Source organism: Atheta coriaria, unplaced genomic scaffold (genome assembly GCF_025399875.1).
Source record: "Atheta coriaria isolate IRGN ID8LTWV9N9 unplaced genomic scaffold, Caltech_Dcor_3.1 hic_scaffold_6_pilon, whole genome shotgun sequence".
NCBI lineage: Eukaryota > Metazoa > Arthropoda > Insecta > Coleoptera > Staphylinidae > Dalotia > Dalotia coriaria.
The window spans coordinates 10,928,639-10,940,939 of record NW_027045448.1 but is presented as its reverse complement, the minus strand read 5'-3'; the positions used below and the strand labels follow the sequence as shown (position 1 = coordinate 10,940,939).

General features: G+C 40.2%; 3 protein-coding genes across 7 annotated transcripts; all 3 read left to right on the top strand.

Moving 5' to 3' along the window:
* Nucleotides 1-85: 85 nt before the first annotated feature.
* On the top strand, nucleotides 86-10,643 carry LOC135793784 (protein kinase C, brain isozyme-like). 5 transcript variants are annotated; one of them, XM_065304869.1, is made up of 12 exons: nucleotides 86-541; nucleotides 1,962-2,148; nucleotides 4,921-4,952; nucleotides 5,087-5,169; nucleotides 5,237-5,348; nucleotides 5,558-5,686; nucleotides 5,901-6,054; nucleotides 6,129-6,357; nucleotides 6,420-6,817; nucleotides 6,906-7,296; nucleotides 7,364-7,504; nucleotides 7,571-10,643. In XM_065304869.1, the coding sequence occupies exons 2-12, from the start codon at nucleotides 1,970-1,972 to the stop codon at nucleotides 7,721-7,723; spliced, it is 2,001 nt and encodes a 666-aa protein (XP_065160941.1). In that variant the 5' UTR covers nucleotides 86-541; nucleotides 1,962-1,969; the 3' UTR covers nucleotides 7,724-10,643. The 5 variants fall into 5 exon arrangements, with proteins under 5 accessions (XP_065160941.1, XP_065160939.1, XP_065160942.1 ...); XM_065304867.1 differs by having other exon boundaries at nucleotides 87-541; nucleotides 1,959-2,148; XM_065304870.1 differs by lacking the exon at nucleotides 86-541 and adding an exon at nucleotides 1,109-1,267.
* Nucleotides 10,644-10,871: 228 nt separating this feature from the next.
* Nucleotides 10,872-11,219, top strand: Ccdc56 (Coiled-coil domain containing 56). The gene has a single exon (XM_065305223.1). The coding sequence runs from the start codon at nucleotides 10,962-10,964 to the stop codon at nucleotides 11,217-11,219; it is 258 nt and encodes an 85-aa protein (XP_065161295.1). The 5' UTR covers nucleotides 10,872-10,961.
* An 8-nt stretch (nucleotides 11,220-11,227) lies between these two features.
* On the top strand, nucleotides 11,228-12,301 carry mtTFB1 (mitochondrial transcription factor B1). Its single transcript, XM_065305222.1, has 2 exons — nucleotides 11,228-11,639; nucleotides 11,705-12,301. The coding sequence occupies exons 1-2, from the start codon at nucleotides 11,228-11,230 to the stop codon at nucleotides 12,268-12,270; spliced, it is 978 nt and encodes a 325-aa protein (XP_065161294.1). The 3' UTR covers nucleotides 12,271-12,301.

The following is a 12,301-nucleotide window of genomic DNA, read 5'->3' as shown; positions in this document are numbered from 1 at the left end:
GTGCGTTGTGGTTTAACGTCGACGAATCGTTGCTACTAGTATTTGTTTGCATTAGACCGGTGCCAGAATTATTCCCGTTCGGTCGCGGCTAGTTTGGTGAAACGAGGCACTTATTGTCGGAAAAACGCAGCGCTCGCGAGTCGGCAGGCGGCGCTCGGCGGCGCTTCGCAGTTCGCAGGAAAACCGGTGCCAGAGCGGACCAACCTGCGAGAGAACGGAGAACGCGCGCGCTTGCGGCGGGCGTCGATGCTTCGTGAGCCCGAGAAACACACACAAAATCGATGTGTGCGGAAGCGTCGCGACGCGCGCACCACTCCCTCGCGTAGCCACATTGGCACATTGTAAATACATAAACAACTAGCGCGCCGAATTTTTGTTTATTTATATTTCGCATTAAAACGCCGCGGCGGTAGCGCGCAGCAGCGAGAGCAAGTGCGCGAACAAGTGTTGCCAAAAAACACGTATCGTACAAGCAAGACAAAAAAAAACAGACACCTACACACAACGTAAAGCTCCTTGAACAGCAGATACTCCCTCACAAGTAAGTAGAGTACATATATATTATTGTCATTACTTATTATCTATAAATGCTAAATAAACTAGCAAATATTAAGCGTTAATCATGACGTAAAACCTGATAGAATATAAAAATCGCAACTGCATCTTTTTCAAGTGGTTGATGATGATAATAGTAGTGGATGTTGTCTTCGCGCATGGCGTGCGTGCCGAGGTCCGCCCTGGTTTTCCGGGCGCATGTCCTGTTAATCAGGCAGCGCGAAACAATGAAAAATTCGCCGTGACTGAACAAAAAAAAAAAACTCCAGCGGTTGGAAATTGGAGGGACAATCGATATGAAATGTAGGTCTCGAGGAGATCTTCTCTGATCTCTCGGATTTGGTATTTTGCAAGGACTCTGTGAACGTTTCCGCGCGAAAATGTGAAAGCACGCGCACGTCTACTTCGCACGCTTACATCATAAATAGACGATGTCAGCCCGCTCCGAATCCGACGAAGAGCAACGTGAAATTTGAAGCGCGCGTGCTCACATCGCGGCAGGAGCGCGTGTCTAGCGCACACCTGAATGTATTGACATTTGATGGCCGCGTTGCTGCTCGTGTAGGAGTCGACGTCGCGGCCGGAGCGGACCACCTCGCACATCTACCAGTAGTCGCGTTGTCTGGTGCCGCGCCGCGTCGGGATTCCTCTCCGCTGCGAAGGAAGATCCACGAAACCACGACCTCGACTCAAATTCAAACTAAACCAAGCGGTGCGTTTTAAATTTCAATAGTATCTCGGTTATCCGTATCTCTATCATCTTTCAGCAGCAGTTTAGTTTTTATTTGTTAAACTCAGAAATTTTCAGTTTAAAGCCACAACAATAGAAGTGAAGGTGACGTGTGATATAAATATTATTAATTAAATGCAGTTTGTAACCGTCGGTTAACATTGAAACTCATTCCCGCGTTTCACTATACGAGTAAATCGTGTAAGATTTATGGCCGGTCATCGAATTTTTATTGTTCCGAATAAACTCGCCTCGTAAATCTCGCATGACGACTTGCATATTGCTCGCCATTCTGGAGACATGTTCCGTGCCAATTCGTATGATTACGTCTTTAATATAATTAAATAAGCGTCTATTATGTGATATGTAACGAGTGACATTATATTAGCGCTGGACCGAAGGCGTTCGCGCGCGCGTTTTGGTATTGCGTTCGTGCGTTTCATTGTTACAAGTTGTTTTGGAGGTCGCCGCACATGTCTTTTATATTTCGCTCATTATTGGCCAATACGCGTGAAGGTTTTTTCTCCGAATTCAATTCGTGCGCCGTGGGGAGCTTAGAAGGAACAGTTGAAGTCCGGGCACGTCCGACGCGCGTTTTGTTTTTAATTAAAAGCTAAACGAAACCAAACTGAAGGCGTTACTAAATTACTACGTTGTTTTGTGTGTTTGGTAGCAGCTCCAGCGATGGCCGAGGACGAGTTGAACGATGATGCGACGGACATCAACGCGAAAGGAGGTTTCCGGTCTCGCGGCCGGAAAGGCGCGCTCAAGAAGAAGAATATCTACAATGTCAAGGATCACAAATTCATGCCGAGGTTCTTCAAGCAGCCGACATTCTGTTCGCACTGCAAGGACTTCATTTGGTGAGTGTCCGGGTTCTTTCATTTACTTTTACGACTTCTGTTGCTTCCGACACGTTATTGAATTTGCGTCGCGAGACGAGACGTGCGTTCATAAAATATATTGGTGATTTTTATGGTGGCGCATCGTGTGTGGAGCCTTGCTTTATAGTGGATTTTATAACGTCTAACGATATGAGCTACGCGACACGAGCGAACGTTCCAAACGGCTGATGCTGATGATTTCGGGAGATTTTATCGATTTACTCTGGTTTTCATGTGCGCTCCCGCACACGTATTCGCGCGATTCACCTGTTGATTGGCTAACGACCGAACCGAGCGAAACGCCGCACGAAAATCGAGCTGCCGCAGAAGATACTCTGGCATTTACAGCGTGTTGCATAAAATTATTTACTTTCAATATCGTCTCGTCGGAAAAGTCAAGTAGGTGCTTGAAGTTTCCATCAATTTAAAGTTACTCGCGAAGTAATGAGTCAATTTATAGTTATTAATTAAGTTTAATGCACGTTAATCATAAATCAGGCTCTTGACTACGTCAGGAGCGACCGACGCTCGTTTTATTAAGTCAATTAATCTCGTACACAAATTAGGAGCGCGATAAATTAGATCAGCACAACCTGTGAGCTGCAAGGCGTACCTGGGGATCGACCCAGGGAGAACTTACCCCCATTATTGCTGAAAGTGTGCACGCACCAGCAGATAACGGCCCCTGCTCCCGTTCCAACTCCCTAAACAAGCAGGCACGCCGCTGCGAACAGCCCAGATCTTGTTAAATGAGCTGTTGGACATTATCTCATACAACTGTGATTCTACGAGAAGTGTGAGGGTAGTAGCGTCTCTTGCTAGATGGGCCAACATCCATTCCGGTTCCCGGCGCGCCCGCCTATGATGATACCTTTGATTGTACGCAATTATTTGAGAAACGACTGGAAGATCCGATCGTCGTTCGCAGAGCGCGGCTGTGGTGGTGGCGGCGGCGGCGGCAGCGTCGCGCGAGTGTGAACAATATTCGCAAAGTGAACCCGACGGCGGTCGGTTTATTGATCACAATTTACGTGTTTATTTTTAAAATGGTTTATATATGGGTCATTCGAAACACGCTTATGAGTACGTTACGTTGTGAGTGCGGACGGGGGCAATAAAGAGCGCAATGCTTCATTGGTCGGGCGAAAACGTAAACATTAATGATTCATGTTGCTGGTTTTTCTTTTTTTGCACGCCGTTTGCCGTGTATTTAATTATCGTATATTTTACGTGCACGCGAAGGTTTTCCGCACGTCTGTGCGAGCAACAAATGTGTAGAATCGTGCGTGGTCATTGAGTTTCCAACCTCCGAACTATTGTAATAAGAAATTTTTAGTAAAAATTTCAGTTTCGTGCAAAGTACACAACGTTTTTTCTTGAAGAATACAGTCATGCTAGAGTCATTTTGCACCATTTGCGCATTTGTTTATTCGATCTGTGGCGGCTTACTGCTTTTAAGAAAAGTAATCAATTTCGCACGCGAAACTTTACATTCAGCTGCACTTTATTTAATCAAGCGCTCAGACATAATATACATATGTAAATTTTCTATTTTGTTTCTAACGTCGTTTGGTTTTGCGTAATGGTCGTGGGATATTTTTAGACGCGAAACACAAAAGACATGTTTTTCTAGATGGAAATTGTAAAAATACTAGAAATGTGTTGTGTGACTTATTGGTTACTCCAAACAAACAATATTTATTTAACATTTATGTTGTAAGCACAGACATAAAAACCAACTTTTCACTTAATGAAATAAACATGAACAAAAAATCTTGTGTGCTCTGTACTTATTGCAAAATTGCACGATTATTAGCCAACAAATCCAACAATATGGACGTTATTCTTTATTGTGAGGCCAACTTAGAAGGAAAACTGGAATATGGCCAAGGTATAAGATGCTCTGCAAATTGTAAATAGATCTATAGTGCATCCGCGTTTATTCATCGATTTCAACATACAATGATAAATTATTTATTGAGCGTTCCTTTAATACAAACTATTAAAAATTGCGTAAAATCAGTTAAACATAGATGACAATCATGTGTCCATCAATCAACTTGTTTACGCTCTGCATTAACATTTTCTCATAACTTTAATAAAACAATAGATTAATTTTAAAATGTTGGATAAAACATACTTTTTTGAAGCCATCACAACATGCGCTCAACAAGTGTTAGTTTGGTGAATCCAAAAATATTGTGATAAAACACACATTTACAATTTTACAACTCGGAATCACACATTATGTGCTCATAAATCATTTGAAATAACCACACATTTAGTTAATTATGAAATTATCGTTTTGGGGCTTAGCAAGATCAAAACGGGAGGAAGTCGTTAATTTATTTTAAAAAAATTTATAGACTTATTGAACCTTTGGTGCGGTAATTTTGAAACAGTGTCAAGCAATGATTTCCGCTGTTTTACATTTTGCCCTCGCGTTAAGAGTACGTAAATAAAACTAGAAATTGAAAAGCGTGCACAACTTTTTTTAACTTCGTGCCGTATATTTCGTGTACGTCGCGATGTTAATATATTGCGTCGGCTTATTGCTCGACGCGGGGGGAATGTAATAACTTTTCGTTGTTCTAGCCATATATGTAAGCCGCGCGTACTTTCGTCTTTTCGTCTTTCCGTTGTGAAATAAATGAACGCACGCTCGCGCATTACACTCACAACGAACGTCCAACTCCAATACTTCAACTCTTGACATTGCCTGAATAAATAAGAAAAGCAATTTTGTTGCAGGGGTTTCGGCAAGCAGGGATACCAATGCCAAGGTACGACCGTGCCATATAATTCGCATGCTTTCGCTCTTAAATTCACGCGAGGAATTTAATTTTCCAACGTGACCCAACCGCCACCAAAGAGTACCGAAACTCCTCGCAAAACCAGTGTTCTTTTGTGTTCGCAGTGTGCAGTTTTGTCGTGCATAAAAGATGCCACGAGTACGTCACGTTCACGTGCCCCGGCGCGGACAAGGGCGCCGATTCGGACGTACGTGCCCCGCCTGCCAATCCCATCCCCAGCGGATAAATAAATTAAACGCGCGATTTGTTTCTAGGACACGCGCACGAAGCACAACTTCAAGCCGCACTCGTATTCGTCGCCGACGTTCTGCGACCATTGCGGCTCCCTGCTCTACGGTGTCCTGCACCAGGGGATGAAGTGCACAGGTAATTGTCGGTCTAAATATCTGGCCCATCGGTATGCGAAACGCATCCCATGATGAATGCGTGCAATCAGTGTATGCGGTCGCAGGCATGTGTCCAATAATGTAGGGCGATAAAATCAATTCCCTGGCGAATTCGCAAATTACTCTTCTTCCCTCCTAACATCCGCCTGCCTCGAGAAGCATTCTGTTAATGTGCATGGATTTGTGCAGCCTGCGATATGAACGTGCACAAGCGATGCGAGGAAACCGTGCCGAATCTCTGCGGCTGCGATCACACCGAGCGTCGTGGTCGAATGCAATTAAAAATCAGCTGCAGTGGCAACAAGCTTACAATCGAAGGTGAGCTTCCTACCTTCTCGATTATTTATATCAGGAAAACATTATTTCAATTGCTTCCTTGAGTTTTATGATGTATAGTACTCATTATTCAAGAATTTTCCTATGAAATGTTCAAGGGTTAATTTGTTTACTTTTGACGCCATTTTCAAAACTCATTTCATTCCCCAAATATCAAATTAAAATCTTTCACATCCGGTCTGGGTTTGTTCATCAGTGTGCCAAGGCAAGAACCTCATACCGATGGATCCCAACGGCTCCAGCGATCCGTACGTCAAGCTGAAATTAATCCCCGATTCGGATAATGTCAAGAAGAAAACCAAGACGATACGCTCGTCGCTCAATCCCGTGTGGAACGAAACGTTGACATTGTGAGTGCGCTCGGTTTGCACAAATTATGAATCAAATTCAATTTTCTCTCCGTCTGTTTTATTGCGCATTACAGCGACCTGAAGCCGGAGGATAAAGACCGCCGTTTGCTAATCGAGATTTGGGACTGGGATCGAACATCGCGCAACGACTTCATGGGTTCGATGTCTTTTGGCATCTCTGAGCTGATAAAGTCGCCGGTCAGCGGCTGGTTCAAATTGTTGACACAGGAGGAAGGCGAGTTTTATAACGTGCCGGTGCCAGAGGAGGGCGTCGACATGGCACAAATTAAATCCGCGATGAGGGTAAATTTGATTATTCATGCGAGGACGATCAAATTTTAAATGCGTCCCTGATGTGTTTCTAGAAAACTTCCATCACGAAGAAGCCGTCGCTGGCTGAAAACAAGGACGTGCCGCACAACATGGGCAAGAAGGATGTGATTCGTGCGACTGACTTTAATTTCCTAATGGTGTTAGGCAAGGGCTCTTTCGGCAAGGTGATGCTTGCTGAACGTAAAGGTACCGATGAGTTGTACGCTATCAAGATACTCAAGAAGGATATCATAATTCAGGACGACGATGTTGAGTGCACGATGGTTGAGAAACGTGTTTTAGCTTTGTCTAATAAACCACCATTCCTGGTACAATTGCATTCCTGCTTTCAAACAATGGATCGGCTCTACTTCGTAATGGAGTACGTCAATGGCGGCGATCTCATGTTCCAGATTCAGCAGTGCGGCAAATTCAAAGAGCCGGTCGCTGTGTACGTTAACAACCTTCTCCCACATACATTCCACAATCATGCATATGAAGAACTTATGTTCTTTTTAACGGAAGTCTTGTTGTTTCAGTTTCTACTCGGCTGAAATTGCTATCGGATTGTTCTTCTTGCATAGTCGAGGTATTGTGTATCGTGACTTGAAGTTAGACAACGTGTTGCTCGACCAGGACGGGCACATTAAAATCGCAGACTTCGGGATGTGCAAGGAAGGTATTCTTGGTGACAAGACCACTAAGACGTTTTGTGGAACGCCCGACTACATCGCGCCGGAAATAATCCTCTATCAGCCGTACGGAAAATCCGTCGACTGGTGGGCGTACGGCGTTCTGTTATACGAGATGCTTGTCGGCCAACCACCATTTGATGGCGAGGATGAGGAGGAGCTGTTTGCCGCCATTACCGATCACAACGTTAGCTATCCTAAAGGACTCTCTAAGGAATCCAAAGACGTGTGCAAAGGCGTAAGTACACCTTTCCACTGCTCGTAAATCTTTAATGTACTGCAACGTGCGTGAAATCTGTTTGAAGTTGTTGACGAAAAATCCGACGAAGCGTTTGGGTTGCGGCGGACATGGCGAAGAAGACGTCAGAGGACACGCTTTCTTCCGTCGCATTGATTGGGACAAGATTGAAAACAGGGAAATTCAGCCACCGTTCAAGCCAAAAATCGTTAGTATTTCACGAAATTTCAACTTTGCTCGCACGCATTAAGGAATATTTTGAATTTGTTTACAGAAACATCGCAAGGACGTAAGCAATTTCGATAAGCAATTCACCTCGGAAAAGACGGATCTCACGCCCACGGACAAACTATTCATGATGAACTTGGACCAAACTGAATTTATGGGATTCTCGTTCTTGAATCCCGAGTTCATTCAGCATGTTTAAACGGTCATGGGTGAGTGCAACGGACAGACCCATTAATACACGCATTCGATACAATCTTGTGTAAGACGTATTGACGTCTATTCTCAATTCTACTAGTTTACGAAGCCATTACACGAAATTATAATTGCAGCGTGACTTCGGTTCCAAAATGAAGAATGTTGTAGACGTGTAGAGAGCATTGACAATGGAAAAGGTCAAGTCGAATTTAACATTTCGATCACGTTCGTTTACCAACAGTAATGTATTAATCATCCTGTTATTAAGGAAGTGTGCGCGGCTGATTTCCTATGTTAACGTTTATTTTATCTGTTTTGTGATAAAATTGCGACTTGATATGCGGCGATAACCGTAGTCGAGTGTGCGGTCGCGTTTCGAGTGGACGACTCAATTAATTTAATTATTTAAATGACGCATCATATTTAGGAACCAGGCGAGCAGCTAGTCATGCATTTGAATTGACCTTAATTCCTTCGTTTTTGCTCTACATAACCTTTCTAAACTGTTATAAGACTTCAAAAATCGTTACGATTTTCTATGTCGCCCAAACTCAAGTCATTGATGGATATTATTCCTACCTTGTTGATTATGCTACGCTTGAATGATGAAATTGTACACGGGACAGAACTAGAATCTTTCAAATCTGCAAATCAGTACACGCAGTCTGTTTGGTGTATTGTTAAATCATTCAATAAGTAATTATACTATACTATAAATATTACATTTGTTACAAAAAAGAGACTTAAAAAGAACAAAAAAAAATCTCATGCGTAATTGGACATCTTTCTCAATGTGCCATTGATAATAATTATTTCTATCAATAATAAACTAATCTAATATATATAATACGCATACATATTCAAACAAAAACTAAACATATATTATATATTTATTAATTTATAAGACGCCAGTCATTAGAAGCATTTCAATGCTTGCTGTCAATGCAGACATCGTTGTTCAATTGTGAGTATTAACACACTATTTCGGAATTGCATTTCTTCTAGCATATATCGACTGTTCCAGAAAATCAGTTGCCGTGTATTATAGATATTTGCTAATTCAATTTGAACTTTAATTAAATGGGCAAATATAGTGCAGATAGTTTAGATGGGCAAAATCGATGATTACTTTCGCGAATAACGAGGGCCAAAGAAATAGTTGGGAAATCAATCATTTTATGTCGTCGGTAACTCAATTTTTGGAACACTCTGTGCATTTTAACAGAAATTCCATGTCGACCAGCCGTCGAACATCGAGCATAGTTGGCGTTTACCTATTTGATTGCACAACGCAATAAAACGATATCAAATGAAACCGAAATGATAACCAAAAAATAAGCAAAAACAATGACAAAATCAAACTGATTGCTCTGTCTATTTCAAGTGATATTCAAAGTTAGTGAATAGTGAATATATTGGTATTAGATATGTAATTTAAAAGACACTCTCTATGCTAACCGAACATTATTATTCATTCAAAATAAATTTAAAGAAACGATACACTCACAGCAAGAACTAGTTTGTATTATGTCAAGTATTTACGATACTACAAAGTTGGCATACGTAATTGTGCCATTACCGTAACAATTCTAAGTTCAAATATCATTAGTCATGTGGTATAAGTTACTTGTTTCCATACACATATTAATATGTCCAGTAATGTATAAATTATACTTCACCATGAATAGTGGACATTGGCAACCAAGCACGGACATGTTCGACTTGTGCAGAATCACACACTCATCGGAAATGATATTTGTTCAACCAAGGTGCGTATGAATTTGAAGATTCACGAGTCGGAAGAGCAATATATCACGCTATCGATGTCTAGTTCAATTAGATATATTTGAATACTCAGTTTATCTCGTCTCTTACAATTTGTGAAAACATGGCGGATATTTGCGCAGACTTATTGCAAACATTATATATTAATGAAAACCAAATATGTACTCTTCTCAATTCTTCCATATTTCGTAGTTTGGTTCGTATAATACCTTAGTAACCTGTTATTTGTAAGTTTTATCATAAAATAAGAAACTCAATGAAAGTAGTAGTCCCTTTCATGGCTCGTCGACTTTATGCATTGCATATACACTTGTAAATACTTATAAGATGCGAGAAGACTTTCGTTTTGAGAGAGGATTGCATCATGCACTTTGAAGACTTCGATCGTATTGCCGCCCGCCCCAATTTCGAAATGCAAAATGTATTCTAAACGTTTTAACGTAAAACTCACAATGTAAACAACAAGTTGACTAACTATTACAGGGACTTACTAAAATCGTATACAAATGAATTGAAAGAAACATAAAAAAGAACTCCCCAAACTATATATTTATATATCAAGTCTACTCTATTGCTACTATGTAACTTATTTATACTACTCTTGTTATCTCCAATGAAGTACGTTTATTTATTACTCTTGTATAATGTATGTGACGACATTTCGACATCAACCAAACCAAAATATCGATTGCACCTGTAACAAGAATCTTTTCATTGTGAACAAAATTTGCCAGCATAGGACAATCTTATTGCAAGTCGAATGTTATAAAGATAATTCGTAAATTATTATTCTTACATATGTATTTAATGAGAATATGATTGTAATATGTATTATTAATAATTCCTATGTGTCGAATATTTGTAGAGACGTTAGTGCACCGGACTTCAAATTTATTCAAAAATAACTCATTCAATGGAAAATATTTCTGGTTTGTTTTCATTCCAAATTTTGCTGATACCTGTTTGTCGTGATTCTCAACTTTGCGTAAAGCATCAAAGCAAAATAATAAAAATCGCCATTAAATTATTGTTGTTAACATTAAATAACACGTTCGTATGAAACATTCTTTAAGTGTTCCTTTTAATTATTGTTGATTATTTATTGCTAAATATATGACTACTGTTAATTCTTATACTAACTCAAACTTTTATTAAAATACCACATAAACTTTTCTTTGAAATAATTTTTATTTTTAAAAATAATAAATATAAAATTTGAAATGTCTAAGAAACAAATTTCATCAATCTTAATTGTGATTATAATTTGTAAATGAAAAACCATGAAAAACTAAAGAATTCGTATTCGATTGATTTAATATGTATGCTTGGTTGTATATAGTCAAGATCCATATGCCCATGATATTTTCCACTTATTCACTTGTTTTAAGGTTACGTGCGTGATGATATTAGAGTGTTCCTAAGTAAAATCAGTCACCAAAAAGTAAGAAAACTGAAAGATGAGTGATAAAGAACGCATGCCATCCGTTGATTTTTCGAAACTAAAGCAATCTGACTTGAACTTCATTAAGCTGGTGGAGAAGCAAAACCGGGAACGTGTGGAGAAACTGAAACGCATTCGCCGCAATAACAACATCACTGGTGCGATCATCGGATGCGGCGTTCTGGGTATCTATTTCTATTCTATGTACGCGGTGAGACAAGAGCGTTTCCTCGACGATTTTGACGAACCAATTAAGATAGTGGAAAAGCAATAGGTAGCATAATGGCAGCTCAGCAACTAAGATTGCCTCCTCTGCCTACTATTAGAGATTTAATTCGGTTATATAAGTTAAGAGCTCTAAAACAATTGTCACAGAACTTTTTGATGGATGAGAGAATAACAGATAAGTTTGTCAAAGCTGCTGGTAAGATTCACAACAATTATATTTGTGAAGTGGGACCAGGGCCAGGTGCTATCACCAGATCCATCATTAAAAGATGTCCTAAAAAGTTAATTGTGGTTGAGAAGGATCCTCGTTTTCTACCAACTTTGGAATTGTTACAAGAAGCTAGTCAAGGATTCACAGATATGCAGATTGAAATTGGGGATATTCGTTCATATAATTTTGAAGTTGGATTTCAAAACAACATCAAGTATGATTGGCTTGGATTGGTACCTCCCATTCATTTAGTTGGTAATTCTGTTTAATGTACAAGTATAGACAATAAATTTATTTTGTGTTAATTGTTTACTGTTTAGGAAATCTGCCATTTAGTGTGTCTACCATTTTGCTAGTTGATTGGCTGAATGCAATTTCACAAAAACGGTCAGCATGGTTGTTTGGTAGATCTACCATGACACTTACATTTCAGAAAGAAGTTGCTGAAAGAATAGTGGCCCAAGTCACAGAAAAACAACGTTGTCGCCTGTCAGTTATGTGCCAGATGTGGTGTGATGTTGACTACAAATTCACAATCCCAGGAACAGCATTTGTGCCTAAACCAGACGTCGACGTTGGTGTTGTAACTCTTATTCCAAAGAAATATCCTCTGGTGGATCTTCCTTTTGCGATGGTCGAAAAAGTGGTTCGAACTGTGTTTAACATGCGGCAAAAACATTGCCGAAGAGGAGTGGAAGTGCTGTTTCCTAAGGATTTGCGAGAAACTTTAGGCCCACGACTATTTCAGCTGGCAGACGTTGACTTCACCGCTAGACCGTTTGAACTCAGCAATGAAGAATTTGCTCGAGTTTGTTATGCGTATAAAATGCTTTCTGATCAATATCCTGAAATTGACGGTTATAATTTTAGAGCTTCAAAGCAGTAGTTACATATAGAATAAATATCCAACAAAACTA

Excerpts from the sequence above, each read along its gene's own strand:
- Ccdc56 (XM_065305223.1), top strand. The coding sequence starts at position 10,962 with ATGAGTGATAAAGAACGCATGCCATCCGTTGATTTTTCGAAACTAAAG.
- LOC135793784 (XM_065304869.1), top strand. The coding sequence starts at position 1,970 with ATGGCCGAGGACGAGTTGAACGATGATGCGACGGACATCAACGCGAAA. Across the intron at positions 5,349-5,557 it reads CCAGGGGATGAAGTGCACAG|CCTGCGATATGAACGTGCAC; the intron begins GTAATTGTCGGT and ends GGATTTGTGCAG. Across the intron at positions 6,055-6,128 it reads TGGAACGAAACGTTGACATT|CGACCTGAAGCCGGAGGATA; the intron begins GTGAGTGCGCTC and ends TGCGCATTACAG.
- mtTFB1 (XM_065305222.1), top strand. The coding sequence starts at position 11,228 with ATGGCAGCTCAGCAACTAAGATTGCCTCCTCTGCCTACTATTAGAGAT. Across the intron at positions 11,640-11,704 it reads ACCTCCCATTCATTTAGTTG|GAAATCTGCCATTTAGTGTG; the intron begins GTAATTCTGTTT and ends TTTACTGTTTAG.